Source organism: Culex quinquefasciatus, chromosome 3 (assembly GCF_015732765.1).
Source record: "Culex quinquefasciatus strain JHB chromosome 3, VPISU_Cqui_1.0_pri_paternal, whole genome shotgun sequence".
NCBI lineage: Eukaryota > Metazoa > Arthropoda > Insecta > Diptera > Culicidae > Culex > Culex quinquefasciatus.
This window is the reverse complement of record NC_051863.1, coordinates 139,683,622-139,695,953: the sequence shown is the minus strand read 5'-3', so window position 1 is coordinate 139,695,953 and position 12,332 is coordinate 139,683,622. Positions and strand designations below refer to the sequence as shown.

The 12,332-nt window shown below is 35.0% G+C and overlaps 1 protein-coding gene across 1 annotated transcript in view; it reads left to right on the top strand.

The window, feature by feature from the left end:
- Positions 1 to 12,332, top strand: part of LOC6034650 (cytadherence high molecular weight protein 3) — a 118,329-nt gene that overhangs the window by 12,660 nt on the left and 93,337 nt on the right. The window contains exon 2 of the mRNA XM_038261395.1: positions 8,097 to 8,376. Coding sequence (XP_038117323.1) covers positions 8,350 to 8,376 — 27 coding nt within the window. The 5' untranslated portion in view covers positions 8,097 to 8,349. The remainder of the gene's footprint in view (positions 1 to 8,096; positions 8,377 to 12,332) is intronic.

Below are 12,332 nucleotides of genomic sequence, written 5' to 3'. Positions count from 1 at the left end.
ATTTTCATTTTAAATTTTCGTGTTTTTTCTAACTTTGCAGGGATATTTTTTAGAGTGTAATAGTGTTCTACAAAGTTGAATAGCCGACAATTACAAAAAGTTGATATATAAACATAGGGGGTTTGCTTGTGAACGTCACAAGTTTTCGCGATTTTACGAGATAATGTTTTGAAAAAGTTACTTTTTGCGTTTCTCTTTGTTTCGTCGTCCGTGTCTGTCGCGGGTGACCTTGAACAGCCAGGATCAACGACGACCAACTTTTTCAAAACTTTTTTTTCGTAAAATCGCGATAACTCGTGATGTTTATAAGCAAAACCCTTTTGTATATAAATCATTTTTTTAATTGTCTGCTTTACAACTTTGTAGAACATTGTTATACTCTATAAAATAACCCTGCAAAGTTAGAAAAACACGAAATTTTAAAATGTTTTTTTTTTTGTTTTTTTGTTTTAAGTCAAAAAATGACTCTTCTGGGTCAATGTACATTTGAAAAGTACATTAAAGTTCCCTTAAAATGACATGCTTCAAAATACAGTTACAGTTGAGTAACGAAAAATGGCAGAGTTTTTAAACTTTTTTATTGAATTTTTCGATGAAAATTACGTTCTTTCGGAATTCTGAGCACGCCATCAAATCGGGCGTCAAATTTCCATCTCATCACCGTTTCAGGCTGCAAATTATTAAAAAACAGCTCTTTTTTGCAATGGTGCTATAATGAATAGTTACGTTAAAAACTGTTATTTAAAAAACCGGGCGACTTTGATGGTTACTGGATAATGGTTTTATGATTCAAACTATTTTCATTGAGAAAAACATGTCACTTTGAAAGTATTGGAATAATCTGATTTTTATTATTTTTTCATAATAAACGTTAACTTAATTTGAAAACTTTTCAAAAAAAAAAAATAAAACTCAACTTTGACTGGTTGTTTACACATTCCTATATTTTAAGTAGATAATGTGCCTCAGAGGAATATCCTCTGCATTTTTTATCAAAATAATTGATAATTGTATTGTTATATAGAAGAAAATATTAAAAACAAGCAAATAAAAAATAATGAAAAAGTGACTGTAAAACCACGAAAAAAAAACTTTAAATGCAAAAGATAATTACAAGAGGTGGTAGACTAAGCCAAATACTATCAAAAACAAACATAAACTAAACAACCAAAATTGAAATAAAAAAAAGAAAAACATTGAACAAGAGAAGTAAAGTTATTCGTAGAACAAAAGTTGCATACGTAAAATCGCGATAACTCGTGATGTTTATAAGCCAACTCCTTATGTCTATATATCAAAATTTTTGTAATTGTCTGCTCTACAACTTTTTAGAATACTGTTACACTCTAAAAACTAACCCTGCAAAGTTAGAAAAAACACGAAATTTAAAAATGAAATTTTTTATTCTAAATGAAAAAATGACCCTTTCTGGGTCAATGTAACATGTTCAAAATTTTTTTACAGTCGAGTAACGGAAAACAGGAGAATTTTTGAAACTTTTTCAGTATTTTTTCGATGAAAAATACGTTTTTTCGGAATTCTGAGTACGCCATCGAATCGGGCGTCTAATTTTACATAAAAGTCCTTTTGACACCAAATTTCTATCGTTTCAGGCTGCAAATTATTGAAAAACACCACTTTTTTCGCATGTTCAAAAATGAAAGGGGTCGTACCGCCCCTCCGTCACGAGATATCAAAAAACGGACCTCGGATTCGTGATCAGGGACAAAAGTTACTCCTGAGGACAAAGTTTCACGAAAATCGAAGAGGGGTCGGGTCAACTTTTCCCGATTTCGTGTGAGTTGGTAGAGAATTACCCAAATATGAGTATTTATTTACTAAATACTTTTAATTAGAAAAAATGTGTAACTAATATTGCTCCAAAATGTGTAATTTTTATACTTGTAATTCATTTACATTACAAGGCCATCTCTACACCATGGATGATTGACGGTTGTCCTTTTCTGCAATGTCACCTCGACTCACACATGCGTGTTATCTGCATGAATTCAAGTTTACCCCCAGCATGATCCAAATAACACCCCGTTTCTGGGCAATGTATATTCATTCACCGGCCGGGGTTGGAGTCTCCCCCTCGAGAGACAAATTGCTAATTGAGGCCAATTATTATCAGAAGAGCGGTGCCGGTTGCATCAGTAATAGCGCCGCCCGGAGTGCCGACAGAAAGTGAAACCCCTTCAGTTTTTCGCGATTCAGAGCTTCGGCCGGCTTCGGGGAACGGATGTACGCGTCAGCTGGTCTATACGAATATGAAGCTGTTGATTTATGAGCCCAGTTTCGTTCGTCATTGGAGTTATCTCATTTGGAATGGGGGAAATGAATGTCACGTTGGAATTAATGTAACACAAGGTTAAATTTAGATTTCAAGTTTAGTGTTATTGTTTTCATGCGTGCCTAAAAAAATTGATATTTTTCAAGGCATTTAGATTGTTAGCACTTTTTTACGTATTGATAAATATCAATTTCAATATTTACTCAACAATTTCGTTCAATCAGATAATAATTGGAGTCGTACACCAAACCAAAGGTGAAGTTTACAAAATTACATAACAGTCCCACAGTGATAACAGTTTAAGGGGAGAAACAGCCACCGCCCTCTTCTGATCGATTCACTAACAGGTCACTTTAATATTCAATTTCCAATCCAAGACCCCGAAGTTGCACCCCCCAGTGAGAAAGACAATGGAAAGAAAGCTCACTGAAATCGAGAGCTTAAACACAGTTCAACATTGAACTGAATGGGGAAAAAATGAAAAAAAAGAATGACAGAGCAGAAAAGCAAAGAAAAGAAAGAAACCTTTCATTGATGCATAATTTATTGGGAGCATGGCGAGCCACGACCTGCCCCACCACGCCACGGTGTGGCTTGTAAAGTCGCGCACCGTACATGATTCCTCCACAATGACTGGGTTAAGTCGGGTGGTTGGTCGATTTGCCTTGCCTGGTTTGTGGGAGGGATGTGGAGTAAAACTAGTCAAATGAAATAAAGTTTTTTTTTTTTAGTTTTTGTGATTTCATTTATAAACTTAATTCATAAGGATTTGAAACTATTATCTTTCAAATGAATCAATTACCATGAAAATTAAATTTTCTATTTTACCCTCCATCACCCATTAATAAAAAAGCACGAAGACTGGAGGGTGCCACTGCATATTGTGGTTGATTTTTGCATGAATGGTCTTGGCTGCAATCAATGGCTCCGGCAGTGGCATCGTCCAGCCCCGCATCGATGACGACTCAGTGAAGCGGTAATAAAACGGCCAAATTGTGATTACCTCTCTCTGCGTATTTATTCAATATGTGTCTCTGTAAATTGGTGTGATTCATGGCTTTTCGGTGAGCGCCCATTAATTAACGCCACAGCGATTTTACGGAAAGTGGCAGTTTTATTGAATGTTGATAATGATGTTGACAAAATATTTCGAAGACAGACAAAAGTTAAGCTATCTTATTTTACCTTTTGGTATTTAAATAGAAACTTTTTCAAACCCTGAAGAAAAATAAAAGCGATTCAGTCCCGTTTTCTTTTAATAGCTTTTTGTAATTGTTGTTTTTTATTTTGCTCGCTTGCGTTAATTACTATTATTGCAGTCTACTTAAAAAAATGCTTGTATAATCTTATTTATGTAATTTTGTTATTCGACCTGAATTTCATTAATCAAAATGCCAGCAAAAGAGTTCAAACATTATTTGAAAGCTAAAATTTTAACATACAACAATTCTACATGAAAATAGCACGATTCGAAAAAAAGTTATCCGTTCAAGCCCACATTGGAGAGTTTTGAGAGTTCCTTGGCCAAAATAATTAGATCCGTATTTATTTGTTCAGTCATTAGGGTGACCAACGCCGTGTAAGGTAGGTCCAAAAAATGAAAGGTGATTGATTGGGCATTTTGAGAAAAACATTTGGAGTTTCAAACAATTTGAAAAATATTAGAAAAGGTTGCATGAAAACTTAAAATGCGGTTTTAGAGGCCTCGGTACCAAAGAACTTAAAATTGAAAATCATGTTATAGGATTGCTTGGATCACCCTAACACGGCGTAGGTTACTCCAAACTTATAAATGTTTTTTCGAACCGTGCTGTTTGCGTGGGAAATTGCTGCATATTAATATATTTTTTTTCAAAGATTTTATTCTTTTTCAAAAATTATTTCTGTTAATAAAATATCCGGGTTCGCAACGACTGATTATTTTTTAATCTTTCTGGTTTTGGCGAGCAGTCTTGTCGAAAAAGAAAAACAGATTTTCTCTACTTCACCGACGTTTCGGCCTTTATTTTGAGGCCCCCTGAAGAAGGCCTCAAAATAAAGGCCGAAACGTCGGTGAAGTAGAGAAAATCTGTTTTTCTTTTTCGACAAGACTGCTCGCCAAAACCAGAAAGGTTAATAAAATAATTTTGGAATTTAATATAAATATGGATAATCAGATTTGTAATTTTTTTTCTATAAACACCTTTCTTTTCCACATTAGAAATCACCAGTACTTGAGTGAAAGATTTAAAATTTTCCCTGTTGTGAAATTTGATGAAAATGATTCCAAACTCCAAGCATTGAGCAAAAAAACTTTTATATTCATTTCACTGTTTATCGTTGCATTTCTTTAAAATTGCTTTCCGATTAGTAGGATTAGTTAAGTTTCACGATTTCGCGGAAAGCGTAAAATTTGGAAAATTTTGTGAAATATCGTAAAATCAGAAAAAAATCATAAATCAATGCAACAAATACTTATACAATCAACAAATATTTCTTCGACAAATCATATTTTTTGATAATAATATTGGTTTTCAATTGAAAAGCGTGTTATGAACTATGTGCGTAGTTGAACGGATAACATGCAAAAAAAAAACATTATTGATATAACATTTATCAAGAAATTAATTTTATGAAAATTTCAATGAATTAAATAGGAATCATGTCTTATCTCTCAGTTAATTGTATAATTGCAGTTATAATTTTCAATAAATACTTGTTAAATATTCTTAATAAAAAAATTGAAAGATTCAATATTAACAAACACTCTTGTAAAAGTTACATTCATTTTTTAATTGAAGTTGGACATTCGTTGGGCGTTCCAGTGTTAAAAATTAATGATCGCTTTTTGGAGCATCGATAGTATTTTATCAGCTTTTCTTCGTTTACGTCGAACTTACCTATATTAATATTATGTTTTCATTCCCTGAAACAACAATTTTACTATCTTTTTATTTTAAAACAAATCGCACAACAATTTAGAAAATTCAATTTTTTGTATATCCCAGGTTCAATGAGTTTTGCTTCACTATGATATTTGTGGTCAGGACTTTTCAGAATTTTCAAGAAATTTGATGATTTCGTTAAATAAACCTCGTTGAAATCAATTTTTTTTTAATTAAAAAAATTGCAGATTATATTATTGCTTTTTTGATTTTTTAAATGAAACTTTTCAAGGGGATATTTTTTAAGGTAATGAAATGTTTGAATAAAATAACTAGCACAAAGATTTTCTTATTTTTTAGAAAAAGAAACGACAAATTCATAAAAAAAATGTAGGTACTGAATATTTCTGCCACAAATATATTTTGGAAGTAAAAAATTAACCCTCTACAACCCAACCCCGCCTTTAGACGGGCTTTGATTTAAATAAATCGCCATAAATCAATTTTTCAACCAATTTTTGATCTTTAAAAAGCATTGGAAAGAAGAACTCTTACAATTTTAAAAAAATTAATGGGTTGGAACTTTTACTTGTTTTCTGTGACTTTGCCAATGTTTTTTAAAAATGACATTTTTTTAGAGGTCAACTTTAGCAGTGTTTTTACTAACATTTCTTATATTTTAGGTAAAAAAAAGTATGCAGTAATTTTTCTATTGCCCCAGACTGTGCCTCTACGCATTTATTTACAATTTAAATGATAATGGTGCCATGCAAAAAATTGAAAAAGTTACTGTAAAAACATGAAAAAATAAGATAGGCAAAATGTAATGATAAGAGGTGGTAGAGTGGGCAAAATACTATCAAAAACTAACATAAACTAAGCAAGATAAATGCAGATTAAAATACTAAAAATGAAACAACAAAAACATAAAACAAGAGAAGTAAAGTTTTTCGTAGAACAAAATTTGCTCAAAATAACCTCATGAACACGAAAAATAAAAATTTTCGAAAAAAAGATTTGGGCAGTAGAGGGCTAATAAGTTTTTAATTGCTTTCAAGTAATAGCTTTTAAGGGTTTATTGAGGGTGATAGCAATAATATTTTTATTTTATATTTTTTGTTGTTTTCATTTAGGCTGTTGCAAATATTTTTCAAAGTTTATGTCGCCCCTTCGTGTGTGTGTGTGTGTGTGTGTGTGGTCCAATCCAATACCCGCTGGCCGGCAGCGAAATTATGGGAAAGTATAATTTGTATCAGGCTTTGTTTATGCTGATACAGCTTATCTCAGTCCCGGGTATTAGGTGGTGATAGCCCTCGCGCTGCTTCCAATGACCCATTTCAGAATGACAGAGCTCCTTGCGGTCCAATTCCGAGGTCGCTGGGCATTGTCTGGCCCCGCCTAAACATAGAAGCAAGAATCAGAAGGACTCTCGATCTATCTTTAAACTTCCAATCCCATAATGCAAACCAGGGATTAGCGCGAATTTAATAATGATTAGAAAGTATGCAACAATTGAAAGATTCAGTTTGGATAGATCTCACCAATTTCCTGAAACATCCTTTAGTGTCGTCGCTTTAGTCCTTTTTGCAGCGTCGGTCTTCCAGCTGCGGGTCCTCAATCACGAGCAGTTTGAGCTTTCACATGCTGCTACGGAACACATCCTGTCGTCCTAGTCATCTTGTGGTAAACAAGACCACGAACAAAAACTGGATCGACCACAAAACATACAATTTTCACCCTAAAACAAAATTATCGCGGCACGCGCAAACCGTTGGAAAAGTCTGTGACAAAACATAACCGATTGCTAAATCTGATTTACAGATTCCTCTATCGTTTATTTGGCAACCCGGCTCGAAAGCTCTCCTGCAACAACCGCCCGAGCGCGCGAGCTTTTTGACAGCTCCCGTGGGAACAAAAGAAAACGAACGTCGCTACGTGGGACCGCGCGAAAGCTCCCGTAGATAAAAAAAACAAAAACAAAACCTTTGCGGGCCGTTACACAAAACTGTCTTTTTTCGACGAAATTCAAGGGAAATCCTTAGAACTCGATATTCTTCCACTACAACGCGTTGTTAATAATCATTATCATCACTTTTATACATATTTTATGGACCGAAACACGCAAAAAATACAAAAATACGCGGAGTAAAAATAATGTCCGAACACTCACGAGCAGTGCTATCAGCGCCTCCTTCAAAGTTTATGTCGCCCCTTCGTTTCGAAAATCAGTTGCAAATTTTTTTCTCAGAAAACTTCTAAATTTTAACGAATTTTTGAGTGCAATCAGCTGAAAACAATTTAAAATTATTTTCCTTGTGTTTATTAACATGTTTAACATGTTAAAGTTCATTTCAAATTTCAAGTTCATTTAAAACACACTTTTCATTCAAATTTTAATACCATGGCTTGTGGTTTCAAGTTTTATACTTTTTTTTATTTTTTATTGATCTTTTCTTCTACAATGACTATCAGATGTTTCAGTGCTTTGAAGAAACAATCATAAATTTTTGCTTGAATCCGGTATTTGCGTATTTGTATGAAAACTATGTCCGAAACCATCGTCAGACCTATCGTTCAATAGATACTCGAAAGATCTTCCAAACAAGTCTAAAAGCTTAAAGATCTGGCAACCCTGTCTCAAGTTATCAGTATTAAAATGATATCAATTTATGTTGGACGCCGGATATTTATTAAATTTTATTATAAGTGAAGTCTGTTAGTAGTATTTCCAATTGAAAATAAGACATAAACCTACGCACCTCAATTTTTAAGCCCATCCGTGCACATATGTTTTTGTTTGTGCTCTTTCAATATGGAACTGCTGTAGAAATAATGCTGTAAAATCAATGCTTCAGCGAATTGACATGTCATCTTATCACTTCTAGTCATGATATCTTATTGTTTGATCGAAAAATTAACACATTTTATTTTATTTTCAGATCAATTAAGAGCAGTGTAAAAATCTTCCACTTTGAAGCAGATCAAAGAATTGAAGAGCAAAAGTTTTCAGTAAAATTAGTGTCTTGTGAAATCAAGTGTCCTACTAGTCAGGGGGTAAATCGCAAAGTGAAATCTTGCAAAAGTGCACCGTTCAATCTGAAACACCCTAAAAAATCTCCCCCCAAAAAGAGCCAAACCTAAACAGAAGAAGAACCTGCCTCACCTGCCGTGTGGCCAACCCGGTGATCGACCATGGCGCGAGTACTGCATAACGTGGTGGTAAGTTTTGGGGGGAAAAAGTGCACCAAATATTCATTTAACACTCTCCTCGGGCGGCTTTCTCAGCGAGGTGGGGTGCGCAGTCCATTCAATATTTAGTCGATTAATTTACATTCAGCGCCTCTCAGTCAGTGTCGGTGGAAAAAGCCGCCAAAAACTGGCCTTTCATTTTGGCTTTTTAAATTTATGCTGTCAGTTTGATTCGCAAAAAAAAATTCAATGGGTAATTGTTAACTTGATAGATTATTAATTGCACAATATGGGCGTTTAATGGCCAGACTTCAATACGAAGTTTTCGTTGGGGCATTTTTTGGCAGTTTTCTTTCACACTGAAAGAAGGTAATTGTGTCCAAAAGTTCAGCAAAAGGCGTTTCCTGCCACGTTGATTTGATGCAATTTGAAAATGTTTAAACGATTTCCGCGTCTCACAAAAAAAAACATAATAAATCATTAAGCGGAGTTACAAATGTTGCAAAACGCTCCAAACCAGCACCACCACCAGTGGTGAATTTTTAATTTCTCATCAATGTCATCGAAAACGAAACCAGAGCCGTAGCACTGTCAGACGCACACGCCTCAGGGTAATTTGCATAATTATCACCGCCTAGTAATTATCCAATATTCACTGCTATTACTCCAAACAGAGAAGGAGGGGGGCCTCAGCATGGCACCTATCGATCAATATCCAATTTGGTGGCGGTTACATGGTGGCTTAGTGCGTACTTCTAGGTGATTACCATAATACAAGACCACAGTTTGGTCACACCTTTTTATTATAATTTTTGACTCTTATGAAGTTTAGAAAAGGCTGAAAATAAGCTCTAGATCATGTTTTGAGACAAAATGTCAAGGTGTGTTTGAGCAATTATCATTAATCTATAAGCAACTTAATTTAGACCAGTTAATTGATTTTGTTCAAGAAGCATGTGAGAAAATGTAAGAACGTGTACATGATGTTTAATATTTTAATTGGGATCTAGTACATTTACGATCATACTGATAACAAGTTGATAACGATAATGACTATATAGTTGAGTGAGCAGAAATATGTTTTTAAAAGATTAACTAAAACCATCCAGACAAAAAAAATTTTAGAATACATAATTGTCAGTATTCTTCTGAATACCTCTTTTGCCGAAAAAGACTACTGAGCATATTTTCTTTGAAGAAAAGCGAAATTCCTCATGTTTCAGATTTTTTAAATTTAATGGGTTGAGTTTGATCGGCTACACAGTCTGGGCAAAGTAAAACGCTGTTTTATGCTGTGTCCGACGTTTCGGCGCTGATTGGCGCCTTCTTCAGAGGGAACTATTAATAAATAATTTATTGTTAGAAACACATAGTAGAGGACTTATTACAGAAACCATACATAGCTTGACTTTTCTTGTAAGCTGCCTTTTCTAAGGCTAACGTCATAAAATCCATCAAAAGCTGGTGGTACACTGACTAAAATTAACAAATAATGTGACAGTGTCTTGCGAACCTTCGTGGTGAACGGACACTAGAGCTGCGGTATTTTTTACTACCTAAGCTCAGAGTTATTTCAAACAAAATTCACAGTCTTTTTAAAGACTACCTGAGTTACTTTCCAAAATTCTAAACAGTCTTTTCAAGACTAACCCCACCTGAAATTTTTTGTATTTTACAAACGAAGCCATCTTTTAAGAGAACTTTGCTTGCAAAATGCGTCAAAACAAAGGTAAACGCAAATCTTCTGAAGATTTGGTCGTTACGTCGGTGAAGCGTTTGAACGCTAAGCCGGCTAACGGAAACAGAAAAAGAAAACAGCCTCATCCGAGGTCTGATTCTGATTCTGAAAGTGAGGTCAATCCTCCAATTCCATTGGCAAACAGTTTCGGTGTTTTATCCGAAACTGTTGACAAGGATCCTTCTCCTCGTACTGAGCCTTCTGCCGTCGAGAAACGAGTAAAGGCTCCGCCAATTGTAGTGACTTCCGTCTCTGATTTGGCCAGCTTTCGAACGCAACTGAAGAATTGCAAGGAAACTTGCAATTTGAAGGTTTCGTTCCAGCTTGGTCGAAGAGGAGAATGTCGCTTGTTGACGGAATCTTTACAAGATCACCAAACTTTTGTTGGTTATTTGAAAAACCACAAACACAATTTCTACACGTATGAGACCAAGAATGCTCGTCCATTCAAGGCGGTCCTGAAAGGTCTCTCCAACGACTTGTCGGTGGATGAGATCAAAAACGAACTTAAGGTGTTGCTTGGCTTTGCCCCATCCCAAGTAATACCAATGAAGAAAAAATCAAACGGGAATATTTCTCGCTTTGGTTTGACTTCACAATTTTATCTGATTCATTTCAACAGAAATGAAATCAACAATTTGAAACTTTTGGACAAAGTACAGTTTTTGTTCCATGTACGGGTAAAGTGGGAGCATTTTAAGAAACATGGCGGTAATGGCCAGAATCTGACCCAGTGCCGGCGTTGCCAGGCATTCGGTCACGGTACTGATCATTGCGCCATGGTTCCAAAATGCATGGTTTGCGGGGATTCTTCTCACGACAAGGACAATTGTCCCGTGAAAGAAGTCACCCAATTTAAATGTGCAAATTGTGGTGGAAATCACAAATCAAATTTCTGGGATTGCCCCATCAGAAAAAAGGTTTTGGATTCTCGTGCTAAGCATCAGCCGAAAACCAAACCGAAATTTTCTCAAAGTCAGGTTGTACCTGCATCTTTAAATCAAACGTTCGTGCTGTCTCACTCGAACAATACCCCTACCGTGGAAAAGTTAGGTAACAGCAATGGCATTTCTTATGCCAACGTCGTTTCGGGTTCGGGTTCATCCACGAATTTTAAATCCTCTACCAATCTTCAAATTGGGCAGGTACCTCAAATTTCATTTGAAAATTTTTCTGCTGGCAACGCTTTGGGATCTTCTGATCTCGGCGATGTTACGTTTGAAAAATGACTTTTTGCAAAACTCACTGTTTGGTTTGATTCAAACAATGAGTAATGCTACATCCATGATGGAAGCTATCCAGATTGGATTAAAATTTGCGAATGATGTTGTTCTTACCCTGAAGTTTAATCATGGATCTAAGTAATTCCATCAATATTATGAATTTTAATGCTCGCTCTTTAAAAGCGAAAGAAAATGAATTTTTCAACTTTTTACGAGTTCATAACGTGCATGTTGCTGTTATAACCGAAACATTTTTAAAAACTGGCACTTATTTGAAAAGTGATCCAGATTATAAAGTTATAACCAATAACAGAATGAATCGAAATGGCGGTGGAGTTGCAATAGTTATCCACCGTAGTATGACTTATAGCACTTTACGTGACTTTAAGTTAAAAGTTATTGAAAGTTTGGGCATTGAACTTGAAACTTCTTTTGGGAAAATTATGATTGCAGCTGCATATTTGCCTTTCCAATGCACTGGGGAAAATAAAAATTATTTCAAAGGGGATTTGAATAAACTTACTCGGCATAGATCTCGATTTTTGATCATCGGTGATTTTAATGCCAAACACCAATCTTGGAATAATTCAAAAGTAAATTCCAATGGTAAAATTCTATTCAGAGATTGCACTTCTGGTCTTTATTCGGTTTTATACCCGAATGGGCCAACTTGCTTTTCTTCTGTTAGAAATCCATCAACAATTGATTTGGTTTTGACAAATCAAAGTCAGTATTGTGGTCCTTTAGTGACTCATGCTGATTTTGATTCTGATCATCTTCCAGTAACTTTTTCACTTTCTCATGAAGCAGTTACCAGACCCAATAGTTCTGTGTTTAATTACCACAAAGCTAATTGGGACAGGTATCAGCATCATATTGAGAATAATTTAAATCATGATTTTGTTTTAGAAACCAAAGCTGATATTGATTCAGCCTTGGAATCTTTAACTAATGCAATTTTGGATGCTAGGAATATTGCTATTCCTAAAGTCCAAGTCAAATTTGATTCTCCCATTATTGATGAC